This window comes from Pelophylax lessonae, assembly GCF_965119305.1.
Source record: "Pelophylax lessonae genome assembly, chromosome: 11".
NCBI lineage: Eukaryota > Metazoa > Chordata > Amphibia > Anura > Ranidae > Pelophylax > Pelophylax lessonae.
The window spans coordinates 195,686,414-195,705,730 of NC_138778.1; the positions used below are offsets into that span (position 1 = coordinate 195,686,414).

The following is a 19,317-nucleotide window of genomic DNA, read 5'->3' on the forward strand; positions in this document are numbered from 1 at the left end:
TCTCCGCTCCTGTCCCGGTCACTTCCCTGCTCTCGGATAGTAAATATAAAAGCGGCGGCGGCTGTATGAAAACATAAATCACTGAGCCGAAAGCCGCTTTTATATTTACTTGCCGAGAGCAGGGAAGTGACCGGGACAGGAGCGGGGATGACTCGTATGTCAGCACAGCTGTTTTAGGTAAGCGCCGCGTCGGTAGGTTTTTTTCACGGTACACCGTGATCGTTTTATACTAGTGCGCATGCGCACTAGTAAGCTCCTCTGTTCTGCCATTAGGTATCCGGGGCTCTGAGCATGCGCACTGCTGCGCTGCTCAGATGCTTCTGGCCGGAAGTGACGAGGGGTAGGTAATTCTCACAGGGTAGGTAATTCTCACGTTACACCGGCATTTAGCACATCTTTAAGGGCTGGGAGGTGGCAGCTAGAGGGGGGTTAAGAAACCTGACTATAAATTGTTTAGATAATGAAAAGAATGGCTTGGCATCTCTCCTGTTGTCTTAGATATAATTTGGTAGTGGCTAGCGTTGTTCAAATCTACTGCTGAAAAGGGCAAAAACCTCAATGTATAATTGTCACATCTGTTTATTTTGCAGATAATACTGCAGAAATTGTAATGCTGAAAAGCCTTGCAAAGGGGAACTATACACTTCCCTTTGAAATTTATGACAGGCAGGGCACTTACAAAACCCAAAACCTGATTATCAGGGTGTGCTCGTGCCCAGATCAGATAAACTGTGAGAAGATGGCACCAGCGTCGTATCAACTGGGAGGTGGGGCGATCGGAGCCATCTTTGTAGCTCTGCTCCTGTTCTTGTGTAAGTATGATGAAGGTGTGTGTCCTGGACATTGACTGCTTGGGTGTCTATTTTCTGACTTTCTTCTTGTTTTCTTTGCTAGTGGCACTATGTTTGCTCATGTGCTTTCTCTGTGGCTCTGGGAAGAAGAAGCACATATTACCAAATGATGAAGGAAATCAAACTCTTATCAAGTATAATGAAGAGGGTGGAAGTGCACTATCTCAGGTAAGTCAGAGTTTAGAGGCCACTAGATTTTAGTCAAAAACAACAACAAATAAAGCCTGTTACACACAGAGTTCCTTTTCATTCAACCCAGGGGGTTGAATGAAAAGAAACTGCCAGCTCCGGTCGGAGCCGCTGTACTAACCATCTAACCATGCAAAGTTAGTATGGCGATCTCTCCTGCTAAGCCCCCCGCCAGAACACTGTGGTCAGGGCTCTCCGCCATTGGATGAGAGCACTGATAGGGAGTTGGTCGGCTGCTGGTTTTCAAGCATTGTCGTCCGACAGAAGACAGCTCCCAGTCGGACAGGGTGGCATACACACAGGCCAAATGTCGTCAGGCTTTAGGCCAAGGGTCTTCAAACTATGGCCCTCCAGCCGTTCAGAAACTACAATTCCCATCATGCCTAGTCATGTCTGTGAATGTCAGGGTTTTACAATGCCTCATGGGATATGTAGTTCCGCAACAGCTGGAGGGCCGTAGTTTGAGGACCCCTGCTTTAGGCTTTAGGCTTCGAAGATAATGAGAGTTTTGACTTACCGTAAAATCCATTTCTCAGATGTTCATTGACTGACACAGCTCCTCATCATCTTGACTGCGTGGGTTATGCTGCCCCCTACAGGAGTAGGACACTAGGCAGGAAAGAACTTGACTACGCCTATGGGGCAGTCCCAAGGAGTAAAATCTCACTCTCTGCTATAGGTACTCAGTTTTGTTACAAGCAGTGTCAGAAGAAAAAACCCCAAACCCCATAGAGGGGTGGGTGCTGTGTCCGTCAATGAACATCAGAGAAATGGATTTTAGGGCAAGTCAATAATTCCATTTTCTCTTTCGTTCATTAACGGACACAGCTTCTCATCTTCTTGACTACGTGGGACGTCTCAAAGCAGTGTCAAACATGAGGGGTGGGAATAGCAAGAGAAAAAATACTTCCCAAGGCTTAATATAGCCATCCAGGTAACATGGAGCTCAACCACAAAACAACTGGAGCTCACCTGAAAAAAATTAAAACACCTTCATAGAGGACCAACTCCTCTAATCAGCAGCCTGCAAAACCTTGCGGCCAAAGGAAGCATCAGCAGATGCCAAGATATCCACCTTTTAAAACTTTGTGAAAGTGTGCACAGATGACCAGGTAACCGCCTTGCAAACCTGCATCAGTGACACCTGATGGTGATAGGCCCAGGAGGCACTAAGTGTGCCTTGACGGGAAAAGAAGGAACCTGACCCCTGATGGAATAGGCCTGAACCACCATCTGTCTGATCCATCTGGAAATTGTCACAGAGGAAGCAGACAACAATTTGCGAAGGCTATCCGTGAGCACAAATAACGAGTCTGACTTCCTAAAAGACTCCGTAGCTGCCAGGTAGACCCTAATTGCCCAGACCACATGCAAGGCAATTTCCTTTCAAATGAAATCAGAGATGACCTTTGGAAGTAAAGACAGACATGGACGAAGAACCACTTTATCCCAGTGAACCACCAGGTAAGGCAAACAACAAGACAGCGCTGCCAGCTCCGACACCCTGCGCGCAGAAGTAATAGCCACCAAAAAGGCCACCTTCTGGGAAAATGTAAGCAGAGGAACCTCCTGAATGTTTTCAAAGGGAGGCTTCTGGAGAACTGACAACACCAAATTGAATTGAGGTCCGACAGCCGCAATGGAGACCGCATTGGAGGAACCAAGTGTCTCACTCCCTGGAGAAAGGTACGCACCAAGGAGTGTGTGGCCAATGGACATTAAAAGAAAACCGCCAAAGCCGAAACCTGGCCCTTGATGGTATTCAAGGCCAGGCGCTGCTCAACACCTCGTTGGAGGAAGGTCAAGATCCGAGTCACCGAAAGGGAGCTAGGGTGAACCCTGAGGGATTCACACCACGCAATATACGTCTTCTAAGTACGATGGTAAATCTTCAAAGAAATAGACTTTCCTGCTTTTAACAGCGTAGGAATCACTGAGTCAGACAATCTTCTATCCTTCAGCACCTGGGTTTCAACAGCCAAGCCGTTAAAGCCAGCAACTGTAAAGGATGAAAGATTGGCCCTTCGGACAACAGATCTTGTCAGGAACGCTCTCTGTGCACACTGAAGTGCACAGGCACGAATCTCCCCTTTGCCCATTTAATGGCTAACAGGCGTTCGCCAATGCGCGACGGCCCATTCCATGGCTAACAGGCGTTCGCCAATGCGTGACGGACGTGACCCCAAGCACGTAGGCAAACGCGCATGCAGACGCAATTACCTTTTTGGTCTTGGCGCCCAAACGGCCTATTTAATGGTGGCTGGTTCATTTACACTTTGCTGTCCTGTCTACAGCTTCTCCTGTGTTCCTGAACCTGAGACCTGTTGTATCCAGTTTGATTCCTGTTTGACCTCCTGGCTTGTCCCTCACCTCGCTTGTCTGCTGCTCGCCCTGGCCTCGGCTTGTTTGTGACCACTCTTCTGCCTTATCCTTGTCTGTTTATCTGCCACCGGATCTGGACCTGTTCACCTCCTGGTGGGGCAACCCTGAGTACCGCAACCTGGTGCTATACACGCAGCAAAATCCATCCTCCCCATCAGAGGCTCTAGTGAGGACCAGTTGGCACTTAGATTCCGCACCTCGGGTTAGCCTGCGTCTACTGCCTGGGTGACTCGTCATTCCTCAGTGAGCTAGAGGCTACCCTCTGCATGTCAGACTCGCCTCCTGACTCGAGTCCTGACAGATCTTCCCTGAGAGGAAGTCTTCAAGGAGCATCAGCAACCAGTGGTACCAGATCGGCGTACCAAGACTGGCGAGGCCAGTCTGGAGCCACTAGGATGACCAGGAATCCTTTCTGCCTCAGTCCGGCGCAGGAGTCTCGGCGGAAGCTTGAGAGGAGGAAAAGCGTAAATCAGACGATACTGACTCAAACGAGCTACTAATGCGTCTGTGGTGTCGGCTAGAGGATCCTGGGACTGTGCCACAAACCTCTGAACTTTCCTGTTGAGGCGAGAGGCCAACAGATCCACATCAGCAGTACCCCTCCGGAGACACAATTGATGAAACCCCTCCGGATGAAGTGACCATTTCCCCTGGTCCAACGCCTGTCGACTGAGGTAATCCACCTGCCAATTTTCTACCCCTTCCAGAGTCCAGACCCCCTAAGCACACTCTGTGCCGAGGACGCCTCCACACCCGGACAGGCTGGCATCCATGGTGATGACCGTCCAGTACAGAGGAAGAAATGATTTACCCTGACGGAGTGCCGGAGAATTAAGTCACCAAACCAGGGACCCCCTCATACTCAGGCTCAATGGGATTAGATTGTCCAGAGACTGAGGATTCTTGTTCCATTCACCAGAATCTTTTTGCAGAGATCTCGTGGAGATTTTATTTTTTTTGGTTGAACCGGATGGACTTGAACCTCCTCGAAGGTAGGCACCATCAGGCCCAGTACCCGCATGCAAGACCGAAGAGAAGACCGTCTGCTGGACAGCAGAAGCCTATTTGCCTCCCGCAATTTTGAAGTTTTTCCAGAGGAAGAAACACTCAGATAGTCCAGACTTGTAGACGGAACCAGAGCAGACTTCTGAAGATTCCCTCAGAGTTCGCAGAGTAACTGTCCAACAGAGCAGTCGAAGACTCTGCTCACAAAAGCAGATAGTCCAGATACCCCAGTACCACTATCCCCCGCTGACGCAGCAATGCTAGCACCAGGGCCAATACTTTTGCGAAGACCCGGAGGCGAGACCAAAGGGTAACACCACAAACTGATAATGCTCCTTGCCCATGGCAAAGCGGAGGAAGTGCTGGTGGCCAACACATATTGGGATGTGTAGGAAGGCATGGATTCTATTCAAAACTGCCGTACCCGCACAAAGCAGTTTAGTGCCTTGAGGTCCAGAATTGGACGCACCTTGCCTTCCTGGGAACGTTCCGATCTCGGAATTGGGACGATCACCCCTTGAAGTAACAAGTCTTGCACTGCCCCAAAGAAATCCCCTAAGCCATCTGAGGACAAGTGCAGGTTGGAAGGTAGGACCCTGTCTGGAGGATATAATTGAAACTCAATTGTTTAGCTGGAGGGAATTACTTTGTGGACCCACTTGTCCTTTATCAGGGAGGTCCACGGATCTGGAACCCCACAAATACGTCCCCCCACCCCAGATACGGGTGGGGGCGCCCCTTCGTGCGGAGGAAGCCTTGTCCGCAGGTCTGGTAGAACCCGCTTGTGGCTTGCCGGACCAGGTCCTCTTAGAACCCCTGGTGGAGGCTCTGAAGGGCTTAAATCCCTTGTCTTGAGACCCTGAGGGACGAAAAGGCCCCGGTCTGCGACAGGACTCCTTACCCTTGGAAACCAGAGGAAGAAGAGTGCTCTTTCCCCCCCGTGAGGCCTTTGATGATGTCATCCAAGGAAGCTCTAAACAGGCGATCCCCCCCACAAATGGAAGATCGGATAAAGCCTTCTTAGAAGCCTGGTCCACAGAGCAGCATTTCAGCCAGATAATGCACCGTCTAGAAATCAAGGTAGCCGCGTCCAAAGAGGCATCACAGACAAACTGTAGCTTTTGGACCAACTGATTTGCCAGCTCTGCAAAGGCAGGGGGGAGCTGTTCCCCCCCCCCTCCAGGTCCCGGCGTAGAAGTTTTGCCCACTTTGTCATAGCTTGCGACACCAGGGCAATAGTAAATACAGGCCTAAGTGCCGAACCAGCCACAGTGAACATGTGGTGGATCAAGGCCTTTGACCTCCTATCATCTGGATCTGAGAAGACCAGGGACTCTTCAATGAAGATTACAGTGACTTTATTTAGCTTGGAAACTGGGGAGTCCACTACAGGAGGAACCGTCCATTTTTTAAGCAGGGAATCCCCCTAGGGGTACCGTATTGCAAAACGCTTAGGTATTGCAAAGGTGCTTTCGGGCACCCCCGCTGTTTTGTGACAATACTGTCAAAGACAGTGTGAAAGGGGAACACCTTTGCCGATTTGGAGGACCTGTGGGTGCAAAGGTGACCCTCGCCTCTGATGCTGCATTAGTCGCATCCTCCATCTTTAGGGTTTCCTGCACTGATACAATCAGCGCATCCACCAGCGCCTTTTCATGCGCGGCTAGAGGAGCAGAGGAATCATCCTCACTATCTGAGCACGCAGGGTGCGTGGACGCAGACCCCGAAGAGTAACTTGCATCCACGGCGGCCGAATCAGATTCTGGATCTGATGAGACAGAGTAAGCAGGAGAAGGCAGGGGGCACTTTTTACTATCCCATTTGCCCAGGACCAAATCTACCTTGAACACCAAGGACTCCAGGACAGCCGTCAGTGCATTCAGTTGTTGGGACCCTGAGGGCCCGACAGCCTCTGAGAGGGGATCAGGTGGTGCAATAAGCTCAAGGAGAGAGGAACCCACACAAAAAAGTGTAAAACACTGCAAGGGGCGTCCCCACCGTGCCGGCGGCGCCATAAGGCCCAGCACAGAGCACTACCACTGCAACAGCAGAGAGAGGGAGAGAGAACCCCAAAAACAAACTTCCCACCACCGGTCAGGTACAGTACCGAACTAACTGCACACCATGCAGTGATCAGGAAGAGGAAAATCCAGGGATCAGCACTAGAGGTTGAGGAGGGACTCCTATTGCCAAATCACTGCCCACCTCACTCCACAAACATGTCTGCCGCTATTTTCAATGGGGAAACCACAAGAAAATATGCACCGAGGCCACACAAACATGGCCGCCGATCTGTAGCATAAAAGGCTTAAATGAAAATGGCGACACCACATGGCTCCCAGGGGGCCCCAGGGGCGACCCCAGAAGCTCAAACGATCCCAACAGGAAGGGGGGCCCTGGCAGGAACCCCCACTAAGCCCATCACCCTCCCAAGATTAGATTGTTCAGTTGCCGGCGACGCGATTCCCCCCCCCCCCTTTCCCACCGCCATCGCCAGCTCAACACCCCAGGCTGAACTTAAAAGGTCCAACACCTGGACAGGCCACCGCTCCATTGTAATGTGGGTGCTGTCGGCCAGGAGGAAACTCTGCGACTCAGGCCGAAACCAGTTCGTAAAAAACATTGAGTAGGTTGACTTGGTCCTCTTTGAGAGTGTTTTCATTTTTTTCAGGTGAGCTCCAGTTGTTTTATGGTTGAGCCCCATGTTACCTGGTTGGCTATGTTAAGCCTTGGGAAGTATTTTTTCTCTTGCTGTTCCCACCTCTCATGTTTGACACTGCTTTGGGATGTCTCACGTAGTCAAGAAGATGAGGAGCTGTGTCCGTCAATGAACGAAAAAGAAAACGGGATTATTGACTCACCCTAAAATCCATTTTTCTAATGTTCATTGACGGACACAGCACCCACCCCTCTATGGAGTTTTTTTTTTTTCGTCTGACACTGCTTGTAACAAAACTAAATACCTATAGCAGAGAGTGGGAGTATACCCCCTGGGACTGCCCCATAGGCGTAGTCAAGTTCTTTCCTGCCTAGTGTCCTACTCCTGCATAACCCACGTAGTCAAGAAGATGAGGAGCTGTGTAAATCAATGAATGAAAGAGGAACCTAGTTTTATTTAGCCCTGTATACCACACTCCAATAAGGTGTTTTTGTAGTCATCCAAACTAAAAACACAAAGAATGGACCCTTGTATCAAGAGACAAGGATAACCATAGCTATTCCAATGATAAAAAGCACCGTGGTTGGGTGAGAATTGTATTCATTTAATTTACTGTAAAATCAAAAATTCTTTCAGAATTATCTGGTTTATCTGATTTTGTGTGTGTGTTCTTTGAGACTGGAGGTTTATACATGCGTTTTTAATCTGAAAGAATTTTTGATATCATAGAATTAATTTATTAGTTAAATTTATTGTATAACACAGTACTTTTTTATTGTTGGAATAGCTACTATCTTACTCTTGTCTCTTGATACAAGGGTCCTCCTTTCTTTGCATTAGATTTAGGCCCTCTTCACATCTGAGCATAGTGAAAATGTGAGCAGAAATGTTTCCGTGAGCTAAAATACGTGACATGTTTGTAGTGCTATTACGTCTTAATGCCACCCCAAATGCAGGTCACAGTCCTGCATTTTCTGCATGGCAAAATGCATGAAAAATGTGCTTGGCTCAGTGCCAAGCTCTGGTACTTGAGCTTCTTTTACACTTTTTTCGTGTGTCAGGCAGATTATTTAAGTCAATGGTCTCTAGAGCAAAAAACTTGTCTAAAGGCGTGTGGCTACGCTCAGATGTGAATGTTGCCTAAGAGAAGTTGCAGAGACCTTGTGGTGGTGGCGGAGGGGCTACACGAGATAGGATGGGCTGCATCCTGCATAGATTTTACCACATGTCTACAAAGCTCATCACAATGCATGGGAGAACTGGGCAGGGGGGCAATTGAACTGGCCACTCTGATGTCCTGTAGAAAGGCTGCACTGGTTCTGCCACAGACATGACTAAAGGATCCCTGGTCAGAGAAGTAAAAAGTCTGTGGGATTAAGACAAGGAAAGAGCGCAGGCCTCCCTTCCCAGCACGGATAGTGTAAACTGTGTCTGAGCAGAGGCCAGGTTCCATGCCCAACTTGAGACTCTCCTCCCCTGGCCAGCCCCAACCGAGCTGTCCCAGCTCCCCCCACCCACCCCCTGCTGGCCAGGTTGGGAACCTGGATTCAGCCAGTGAGTAGAGAGTACCTGGAGCAGGGCTTCAGTCTTGAATGGGGTTCAGGAGGAGGATGGGAAGAGGGAGAGTGGGAGGGGGGCAGGGATGCTGCACCATGGGCCTCTGGTTTGTACTTGCCCCCTGGGCTGAAAGTTGCCAGTCTGCCCCTGTCACAATGCCAATCCAATTGACTGTTTACATTTTGCCAACATAATGCTCCCTCTTCACACACAGTTTTACTATGATAAAAATATTACTGTGAATCCCAAAAAACCTGGAGGGAAGAAATGTTTGTGGTCTGTGACAGCTAATCATTTTCTAATGAATATCAGTTGAAACCTGGGTGCTTCAGGTAACACAAACACATTCCTCCAACAGCCCCCCCCCCCCCTTTGATTATGCTGTTCCTTCATCTTCTGTGTAATTATTGATATAGAGCTTGTTGTTTATTTCTAACTGAGTTTCTCTTTAATGCAACAGGCCAGCCCAGCTACTGTGATTGCTGCTGGAAACGGTACCATTGAATATGGCATAAAGGTAAATGTATCTCTCACTGCTAAAATTTATCACAAAAAAAAAAAGGGTGGTCTAGTGCAAACGCAAGGAGCCCACAGCAGCAAATCAGAAATCTGAAGTGACTAGACTACTGTGCACAGACCTGACTGACAAGTTACTGCATAGCGCAATGCCCTGTTAAAGAGAACCAATCAGCCATGGCATTTTTAATTAATGGAATTTCCTCTCAATTTGTTTTAATAGTGTAGATTTACCTCTAAGACATGATTTATTTCTTAATTTGTCTCTATCCCTATCTTCTCCCAGAAGTGCCTGCTATTTACTATTAGTACAGTTAGCTTACGCAAGTTAATTTTGTCACCTAGTTTGTAAAGCACAAATTGGGGAGTGCTAATTAAGTGTTATCGATGATTAGGTTGCCTGCAATTTATTTTTTAATTCTCTCTCATTTTATCCGGGGGTTGGCGCAACATTACAGCCCCAAATTGTCACATTAGGTGTTGGCACATACAGTATGCCTTCTTTAAAGCCAAATTTTTTTTTGAATCTTCAAAAGTTAATATCCAGATAGTCATAGCAGCATGGCTGTATTTATGTTTGAAGATTGAAAAAAAATTATGTTTTAAAGGAAGACCTCTACGCCAGCACCCCTAGTCAATCTGTGAGTTTTTCATACAGTTATTTACCCATCTTTATTATCTGATCTTAACAGCAAAAAAGCTGAACTCCCCATGCTGCAAGGATTAAATGCTTGTTTTTGTCCAAGGAGAACAAAAAGCTCCTACATGCTTCCTCCCGGCTGCATGACCGGCCCTCCAAAGCTGATTCTCTCCTCTTCTGTTGGTTGCTGTCACTTCCACCAGCAGATTCTCCTAAAGTTTCAGTATCTTGAAACTTTTTGTCCCATAGCATCTGAAAACTACAAATGGTCTAGCTGTGATATGCTGTGTTCATCAGATGCTGCTTAAGCTAATGATGATCTTCCAGCTGTCACAGAGCCGCAAGAAGCAGCTTCTCTGTCAAGCCAAGGCTTGTACTTATACAACAGCTGAAGGCTGCAGGTCACCCTGTGACACACAATGTAAATATGCAGCCGAAGTATACAAGTTCCTTTCTATTTTACAGTATTCTCCAGTTATGCTTTCTGCGACTGTATAACTATCACGGTATGTAATTCCACTACAGAAAATGCAGTCATACATCAAGTTTAAAAGCTGCAAATTTCAAACCTAATATGTCTACATAAAAGTAAGCCCTTATTCACAACTACAAGTATGTGTAACTTTAAATAATAAATGTCCACCTCAGACAACACATACTTCCATTTTGCAGGGTTGCTGACATTTTGCAGGGTTGCTGACACTGTCTGGGCCACCAGTGTCAGGACAATTCAAATTATGGGGTCACCTTTTCTTAAATCCCATAATGAAGAATAAATAAAATTAGGAAATCTAGTTGAGAGAGTGAAACCGCCGCCATGGCTTTAAGTATCAACCTAAAAACTAATTACGGGGTCAATTTTGTCACTAGGTTATTCAATTTGCCAAGTGATTTAAACCCACAAGTGCCCATATATCACAGAAATGTTAGTTTTGACTGGAGCTGGTTGCTATAATTTCATTTTTTTATTAATTTTTGTTTTAGGAGAAAGAAGCAGTTGGGCGAGTGATGTCTAATAACTTTCCTCGGTCACAATATCAACAGTGGGAAGGAGTGAGTATTGCCTATGTTCATAGCAATATAAAAATACTTCTAATTAAACACTGCCAGTCAGATTAGGGGATCTAGTACAGAATTAAAATAAATGTCTACCTTTTATTCAGGAGAGAGATAGTGTCGGACGAATGAAGCCACGGGCACAGTATCAATCCTGGGAGACTGTGAGTATTAACTTTTTCCTGCTATACTACTCTATACATCTCGTACACTGAATATACCAACTCCGCACACGTATGAACTGGTGTTCCTATTTCCTCTGACGCAAGCCAGTGCATTTACATCCTACTTAAAAGGTAAATGCAATTTTTTTAAGGCTGTCCTTCTATCAGTTAAACTGTAAACAACGCAAAAAAAGGTTTTTATTTTTTTTTTTAGATTTGGTTAGAGCAGTAAGCAGTAAAATCTGCCATACCTTTATTGCTGTTTGGCTGCCTAGTAGGAAGGTTCACTTTAGTTCTCCTAACCACCAAATTTTTGGAAAGATATCCTCTTCCTGTTGAGTCTCCAGGACAGGAAATAAGGGAACATCTTTGTCAAACACAGATGGCAAAACAAATGATAGCAGTTTAACCCTTCACTAAGAGTTTTACTAATGAAGTATTTTAAATCGTACAGTAAAGAACAGGTTCTAAAATTCAGGAGGAGGGACTAAGACATGGAAGTTTTCAGCACATTTACAAAATGTAATCAATTGTTTTTGGATGAATTACTGTAAGGGCTCTTTCACACGGGCGGTCCGATCAGATCCGCCTGTCAGTTTTTTAGGCGGATCTGAGCGGATCCTCCATGCAGCTCTATGGGGCAGCGGGTGTCAGCGGAGGTCACCTCCGCTGACACCCGCTGCCATCCGCATCCGATCCTGTGCTGAAATCTGGACGGATGGAAACCCTATTTTTCCATCCGTTCAGTAATCGGAGCGGAGCGGATCTGATGAGAGCGGACAAGCGGTCCGCTGTCCTCCGATCCCCCATAGAGGGCAGCGGGTGCTGAGACACCTCCCTCTCCGCTCTGCAAGCGGAGACGGAGCTGTCATCCACCTGGCTCAGCGGGGATCGCGGATCGATCCCCGCTGAGCAACACGGATCCGCCTGCGGAGGCGGACCGTGTGAAAGAAGCCTAAAGCTTCACCATGCCTGAGAGCAGCAGTCATCATGGAGTTCAGCTGTGTTTACTATGTTTCAGTTTGTGAATAATTAGAATCCTCTGTATGGAGCGCTGTGTGTTCAATCATCTGCAGTGCAGCTAAGGCTGCAGAGAAAGAGAATACACTTGTGCGAGGCCGTGCTTATCTGCATGTGAATGCACAGGTGTTGCATACATTCCTGTGCAGGTATTTCATTGATGTCAATTGGGACGCCACTGCTCCCAATTTGATGCGGGTGCATGTGCCTGAAACCACTTTGTCTGCGTTTGGGGACATGCATCGACACCCTCACAGATGTCCAATTGGAAGCAGTGACTGTTTGTGCAGCCTTTGCATCCCAAATGACACGAATGGACTGCACAGAACACCTCTGCATTCCCATGCAAGAAATACAAGGCCCTCCATGCACTTAAGTACACCCCATGTGAACGAAGGCTCAGTATAAATTTAGCAGGAATTTGGAAAATGTGTTTGTGTGCTAATGATGATTTTAGTCTATTTTTATTGAAAATAGTGATTCGCTAAACATTTGCACAACTATTGCAGGGTCTAAAGAATGAGTAGCACATTTTTATTCAACCACTCATGTGCTTTCAGAAAATGTATGGTTTGGGGCCTTTTACAAACTCAAAAAAATTGGAATTTATGATTTCTCTTTTACAGTTGTTAGGCTACATTGCCGATTTACAATTTTGCATACATTCAGTTCTCAGATTTGCAAAAAGGCGCAATTTAAAATGTACAAATATTTGTCATTTATTAAATCAATACGTTTTTAGCTTTTATGTTTAGTAGTTCAAAAATGGTCTGCCCATCTGATTTTTAAAGTGGAGCGCAGGGCCCGACAGCAAAAGGGTTAATGAAAGCTGCAAGTTTAAAAATATTGAAAAGTACTATTCAAAATTACCATGTTTTTTGGGTTTACATATACTTGAAGGAAACTAGTAATCTAATGAGATATTTTGTTAACAGGATGGTGTTGGTGTGGGGTTGGCAGCTGGAGCAGGAGCAGGTGGAAGGCGATTAGTACAAAATGGAACATGGACACAGGTAAGGGACAGTTATGAAGCTGTACTTGTTCTCCTAGCTTTATAGGAGCAGCCAGAAAATACTGTCCATACTCTGTTAAATGTATCTGCAGTGAGGTTTGTCAGGTCTGAGTAGTGAATTCAGAGACTCTTCATTGGTGAATAGACTTTAGCATGCAATACTAAAATGCTTAGCAGTACATACAGTATAATGTCTTCTGCTCACAATAGGTCTCTATAAAAAAAAGGAAGTTGGGTACTTTTGTTTGCTCAATTTTTATTAAAATAAGTTTGTGTTGCTCGCAATCAACCATTAGATTCATGCTTTTGTATGCCAACTGAAATTTGCCATTTGCCCTGAAACAGCAGAGACCATTCTAATGCAACTATTTACAAAAATCTCCACTGCTCATTAAATACATTATAATCAAGTCTAACCACACATATACAGTTCTCAGGGTGCCTGGAGTGCCAGTGAGCATTATACATGTCTGGGTAATCTCAGTCTGTGAAAAGAAGAGCACAAAAAGTTTAATAAAAATAAAATTCTCTCATTTTTCTCTAATTCCATGATTATTTCAGGAAACCTAGCTGGCATTGATGACCTTCTAAAAAGTGCTTAGATGCCTGCTGTCTGACTTCAGTGTTTTCTGGGACATTTACTTGGAACAAGCATGTAGATTATGAAGTCAGAACCTCCTGATCTGCACATTCTGTTCTGGGGTCAGTGACTCAAGTGTTTAAAACTATTGGATCAACATTTTTAGAAGACATTATTGCCCACTACATTATTAATCTCAGTACAAGTTTCTTTTAATTAGTCACACAAAGGAACAGCGATGTGGAAATCTAATGATTTTTGTCACAGACCATAATTAAAGAGAACCGGTGCAGAAAACCAGCATGGGCATTGTAAGGCTCCGTTCACATACACTATATTACCAAAAGTATTAGGACATCTGCCTTTACATGCACATGAACTATAATGGCATGCCAGTCTTAGTCCATAGGGTTCACTATTGATGGATGAGCGAGTTTGGGGTGGAGGAACTTGACTGGCCTGCACAGAGTCCTGACCTTACCTGATGATAGAACACCTTTGGGATGAATTAGAGCGGAGACTGTGAGCCAGGCCTTCTTGTCCAACATGAGTGCCTGACCTCACAAATGCGCTTCTGGAAGAATGATCAAACATTCCCATAGACACACTCCTAAACCTTGTGGACAGCCTTCCCAAAAGAGTTGAAGCTGTTTATAGCTGCAAAGGGTGGGCCAACTCAATATATTGAACTCTCCGGACTAAGACTGGGATGCCATTAAAATTCATGTGCGTGTAAAGGCAGGCGTCCCCAAACTTTTTGTTAATATAGTGTATATACGAATCTGATGCATTTTGAACTGAGACCGATTTGCATAACATGTCGGCAGTCTTCTCAAAGCAGCTGGTTCACACATGTGCGGGGAAGCCTTTTTACAGGTTTTAAAAAGAGCCATGTGTGTTTTTCAGTCCGATTAAGGTGCTATTTCAGGTTAACATTCACACCTGAACCAGTGAACAGAACTGCACTGGACTCCTGCACTGAAACCGCGGCCACAAATATGGGAACCCAACCCAAGGGTCCATGCACACTAGACAACTGAAAAAAAATTCCAGAATTTCTGGCAGAAAAAGGAGGCATAATAAATGCTCATAATGGCTCGCATTTACGTTCATAAGCGTTTTTTCCCAAAACATTCCCTCAGCTCATTTTTCTCTATAATCCATTTACACCTGAAAATGCCGAACGTACCTAAATGCCGTGTTTATGTGCGTCAAGTGTTTTTTTCTGCCCGAAAGCTCCTCTCAAAAACACACTTGTAATATTTTTTTTTCAAGCCTGTAAACACTCCTCTTCAAATATGCCTCCAAAGGCCCTAATGTGCATGGTCACACTGACTTAGCAAAGTGGCTTCTACAAGCTGAAGAAAAAAAAAAACGCCATACGCCTCAAAAAGCAGCATTTTTTTATGCCCAGTGTGCATGAGGCGTGAGGCCTAAAGCTACATTTACATGCACATCTAAATTTCAGCATTTAGAATATGTTTTTTTTATAGCAGCTAGACTCCCAATGCAAAGTAATCATGTTATTCATACATAATGATTAGCAGCATTTAGTTGCAGACAGATTAAGAAAAGGAAAGTGCTGCACTCAAGGTGTACAATCCGCAGCGTTTAGCTGCAATGCGTTTGGCAGCACAAAAAAGACACTTCCCATTTTCTTCCTGAAGTGTTGTTATTCCTTCTCATGTTGGTTCTCATTTTTGCAGACGTGGTCTAATAATAGTTGGTAAGCTGTCAAAGGTGGACACTGACATTCTGGTAAAGTTGTAAAATGTATTAGGATTGGTTGATTTCCTCATACATCAGGACAAAATGGTGTTAATTATTAAAGGCAAAATAGACTGCACTTTGCAAAGTGCAGTTGCACTCTACAAGAGCAGTTGCTCCAGAGCTTAGTAAATGAGCAGAAGCTCTGCTGACTCCCATCATCCAATCATGTGCAAGCAAAAATGTTTGTTTTTTTTTCTTGCATGTGATTGGGTAATCTTTGCAAAAGTGAAGCTTTACCTCAAACTTATCCTCAAACTACGTTCTGTTAAAAAACCATACCCATAAAAATTCTATACACCCGTCACTTCCGGTGCACCACTTCCGGTTCACCTACGTCATGCTCAGAGGGTATGGAATGATTGGAATGTGTGTAATATTGTTACACCGCCTCAGATGTTGCGGTGGTTACATTAAAACAGCTCGGCTGCAACATGAGTCATCTCCGCTCCTATCCCTGTCACTTCCCTGATCTGGGCTAGTAAATATAAAAGCGGCGGCGGGTGTATGAAAAGATAAATCACGGAGCCGAGATCTCCGTCATACACCCACCCCCGCTTTTACATTTACTAGCCGAGTACAGAGAAGTGACAGTGATAGGAGCGGAGATGACTCATATTGCAGCCGAGCTGTTTTAATGTAACCACCGCAACAGCTCATGCTGTGTAACGTTACACACAACCCCGTGGAGAATCCATACCCTCCATGCATGCGCACTAGTCAGCTTCTCAGCTGTTCAATGACGTATCCGGGGCTGTGAGCATGCGCACTGCTACGCTGCTCGGCTGTTCCTGAGAGGAAGTGACGTGGGTATGATTTTCTCACGGGGTATGATTTTCTAACGTTACAACGGCCCTCCAGCTGTTGTAGAACTACACATCCCATGAGGCATTGTAAAACTCTGACATGCCCAGACATGACAAGGCATGATGGGAATTGTAGTTTCTGAACAACTGGAGGGCCATAGTTTGAAGACCCCTGCTCTAGTCTAGAGCAACTGCACATGCAGAGTGTACAGTCTCTTTGCCTTTAATAAATCAACCCCAATATCTCCTAGTTAGATGCTGGGATATTAGTGGATCAGGATGTTCCCATCTTTGCTTCAACTGCCTGCCTCAGGGCTGGCTCACACCAGAATGCAGCATGGCAAAGTATATACTACACCCTTTTCCTGCACTGTCCTTGCGATCTACATGTAGGTGCCAATAAATTGCTGATGGCACTGCAAATGCAGGTGACAATGCAGTGATGCATGCACCAAATCAGTACCGCAGTTCCATACTGTTTGGTGCATTGCACTTTTAAAAGTAGTGCTGTGCATGTGAACTGACCCTCAATCTCCTCTCAAGTGGACAAACAATGATAAGCACCAGCTTTGCTCGGCACTCCATGTCAATTACACAGATTTGTCTCCTTGGTCAGAAAACTACCAACAAAGTGGAACAGGAGGTGCCTTGGGTATTCCACCACTCCAAGAATGGGGTATTGAGGAAAAAACTCTGATGCACCTAAATGCAGCTAAACTTATTTATAAACTGCAACTATCGGCAGGAAATATTTCAACCTTACCAAGTGCAGATTAGTGGCATTTAGCTTCTGTCAGATACAAACATCTGTGTGAATGAAGCCTAAAATCAGTTTAAAAATCATCTTCGGATTTGCTATTATAGTGATTCTTGCAGATTAACTATACCCATCTCATCTAAAGGTACCTGAACATAGTGTCATTGTATCTAGGCAGACTTTATATACACAGACTTGCAGATCAGAATTCAGGAGGTAAAACTGAACTTTACACAGACTTTTACATTTTCTATCTAGGGATTGCTAGAGAGCTGTGACAGATAAGGGGGATAAATAAAAAGCTTATAACAGCCTCTGTGCACAAGTACGGTTAGATAGGCGAGCAAGAGGAATAGCAAGGGTCACTTTAAGTACATCAGAGAAGCAATAAGTTGGTGCTGTTCGGGGTATAGGTTGATGAAAATTAAGGTTTGAGGTTAGCAAGAGCGTTTATGAAGTTCTAGCTGTCTGTACTCTTACAGTAAAGTCAGAATCCAGGGCAAACAAATGGATAACCTAATAAATTATTGTTCACATTGTACATTTAATATAATAATTGTACTTTTCAGCACAGCCAAGGAATCCAGGGAGCCTTGGACACCAGCTATACATCAGTGAGTATCAAACAACTTTCAGAAAAGTTTATTCTATTGCTTGTGTAATATAGACTTGGTCACATAAACTAAGGCCCCTTTCACACTTGTGCGACCTGTCCTTCGACTTGGGACTGCAAAGTCGCATGACAAGTAGTACCCCATGATTTCCAATGAGTACCATTCATATCTGTGCGCTGTGGCTCACTTATAAGTTCACCTCGAGTAACTATATTACATCACTTCTTCCTGCATAGATAGAAATCCATGACTGCTCTTACTGCTTTATAAAAACTGAACCCATCTATGTCACATTTGAGATTCAAGATTGCCGCTATAAGTAGAGTCACTGGTGGATGGACGTACTTTATAGGAAAAAAACGCCTTTAATCATAAAAGAGAACCAGGTTTTCTTGCATTGGTCCGGTCATTAATTATCATCTTAAATTATAATTTTACATTCTTACACAACCCGGAGGCACAGCTTTAGTGTTTAGCCCCACTGCCAGCAACCTGTAAACGTCTGTGAGAGGCTGAAAGCTGCGGTTGGACGCTGTACCAAGTTTAGCACTGTATATGCACTCCAGAATAAATGCTTAGAATACAAAAAGTCCGGCCCCCTAGTATCACACTCAGTACAGCATTCACCCACCACATTTAGCAGCTTTCTTCGAGGTTTACAGGCTGCTGGCAGGAGCGCCTGTACCTTCTGCCCAAACACACAAAAAACCTGGGATCTCAGGAACAGAAGCTAGTCACCCAGTGTGCATGAGGTCTAAAAGATTTAGATTTGCCCCATATTTTTAGTTTTAGTTACTTTTAGGCCTTACTTATAAAAGGTACTTTTAAACCTGTGTTTATATGCGTTTACATGCATTTAAACCTGTATTAAATGCTTTTAGGTTTAGAAATGTCCTCTAAACACTCCTAATGCAGCTATACCAGTTATAAAGCAGGGACATCTAAACGCAGTGTGATCTGGGGGGGCCTACGTTGTTTTACTTGTATGACTGCCTGCATTTTGAAAATTTATACACAGGACTGCCAGTGTGAATGATGCCTACATCTAACTTTTCACTGTTGAGGGGTTCAACTAGACGCAGTGATGGTGAATCTTGGCCCCCGAGATGTTTTGGAACTACTTTTCCCATGATGCTCAACTACACTGCAGAGTGCATGAGCATCTTGGGAAATGTAGTTCCAAAACGTCTGGGGTGCCAAGGTTCGCCATCACTGATACTAGAGTCTGGCAGTTGCTGCCTTTTAATCTCCTGACATCACTTTTTCAACTCTTGAGAGTCCAAAAAACAAATAGTAACAAAACCATGCTGTGAATCCCCCAAACACTATAATTTAGTCAGCTGCTAATAGAATGCACACACCAATATTTTCAAATAATGTGTGTATATCTGCGCTAGCTTATATATATTAACTTGTATATATTTACCGTACGTAAATAGTAACTCTCAAAATTTCTGTGATATAGCCCTCAAATAAATCAACAAACATATATAAATAAGATTGCGACCGTGAAGTCTGTGATATATCAAATAGACCATAGCGCACAATCCTTTAAAACCGCATGCCCAGCGTTATCTTGAATCCAACTGGAAACTCACCAGAATATATTCACTTCTTATGAAAAAGTAGGTCATATGGAGCTCTTCCTTAAAGGGGTTAATTACATCAGATGTAAATTTTATATAATTTTATATAAGTGTCCTGTCTCAAATAAAATAAGTAAAAATAAGGGGCAAAGACCA

The 19,317-nt window shown here is 44.8% G+C and overlaps 1 protein-coding gene across 1 annotated transcript in view; it reads left to right on the forward strand.

Annotated features, from left to right (window-relative positions):
- CDH26 (cadherin 26) overlaps positions 1-19,317 on the forward strand; it is a gene marked incomplete at its 5' end in the record, with an annotated part of 139,090 nt that overhangs the window by 105,696 nt on the left and 14,077 nt on the right. Inside the window, 7 exons of the mRNA XM_082272873.1 lie at positions 591-812; positions 895-1,019; positions 9,104-9,160; positions 10,784-10,852; positions 10,963-11,019; positions 12,975-13,052; positions 17,531-17,575. Coding sequence (XP_082128999.1) covers positions 591-812; positions 895-1,019; positions 9,104-9,160; positions 10,784-10,852; positions 10,963-11,019; positions 12,975-13,052; positions 17,531-17,575 — 653 coding nt within the window. The remainder of the gene's footprint in view (positions 1-590; positions 813-894; positions 1,020-9,103; positions 9,161-10,783; positions 10,853-10,962; positions 11,020-12,974; positions 13,053-17,530; positions 17,576-19,317) is intronic.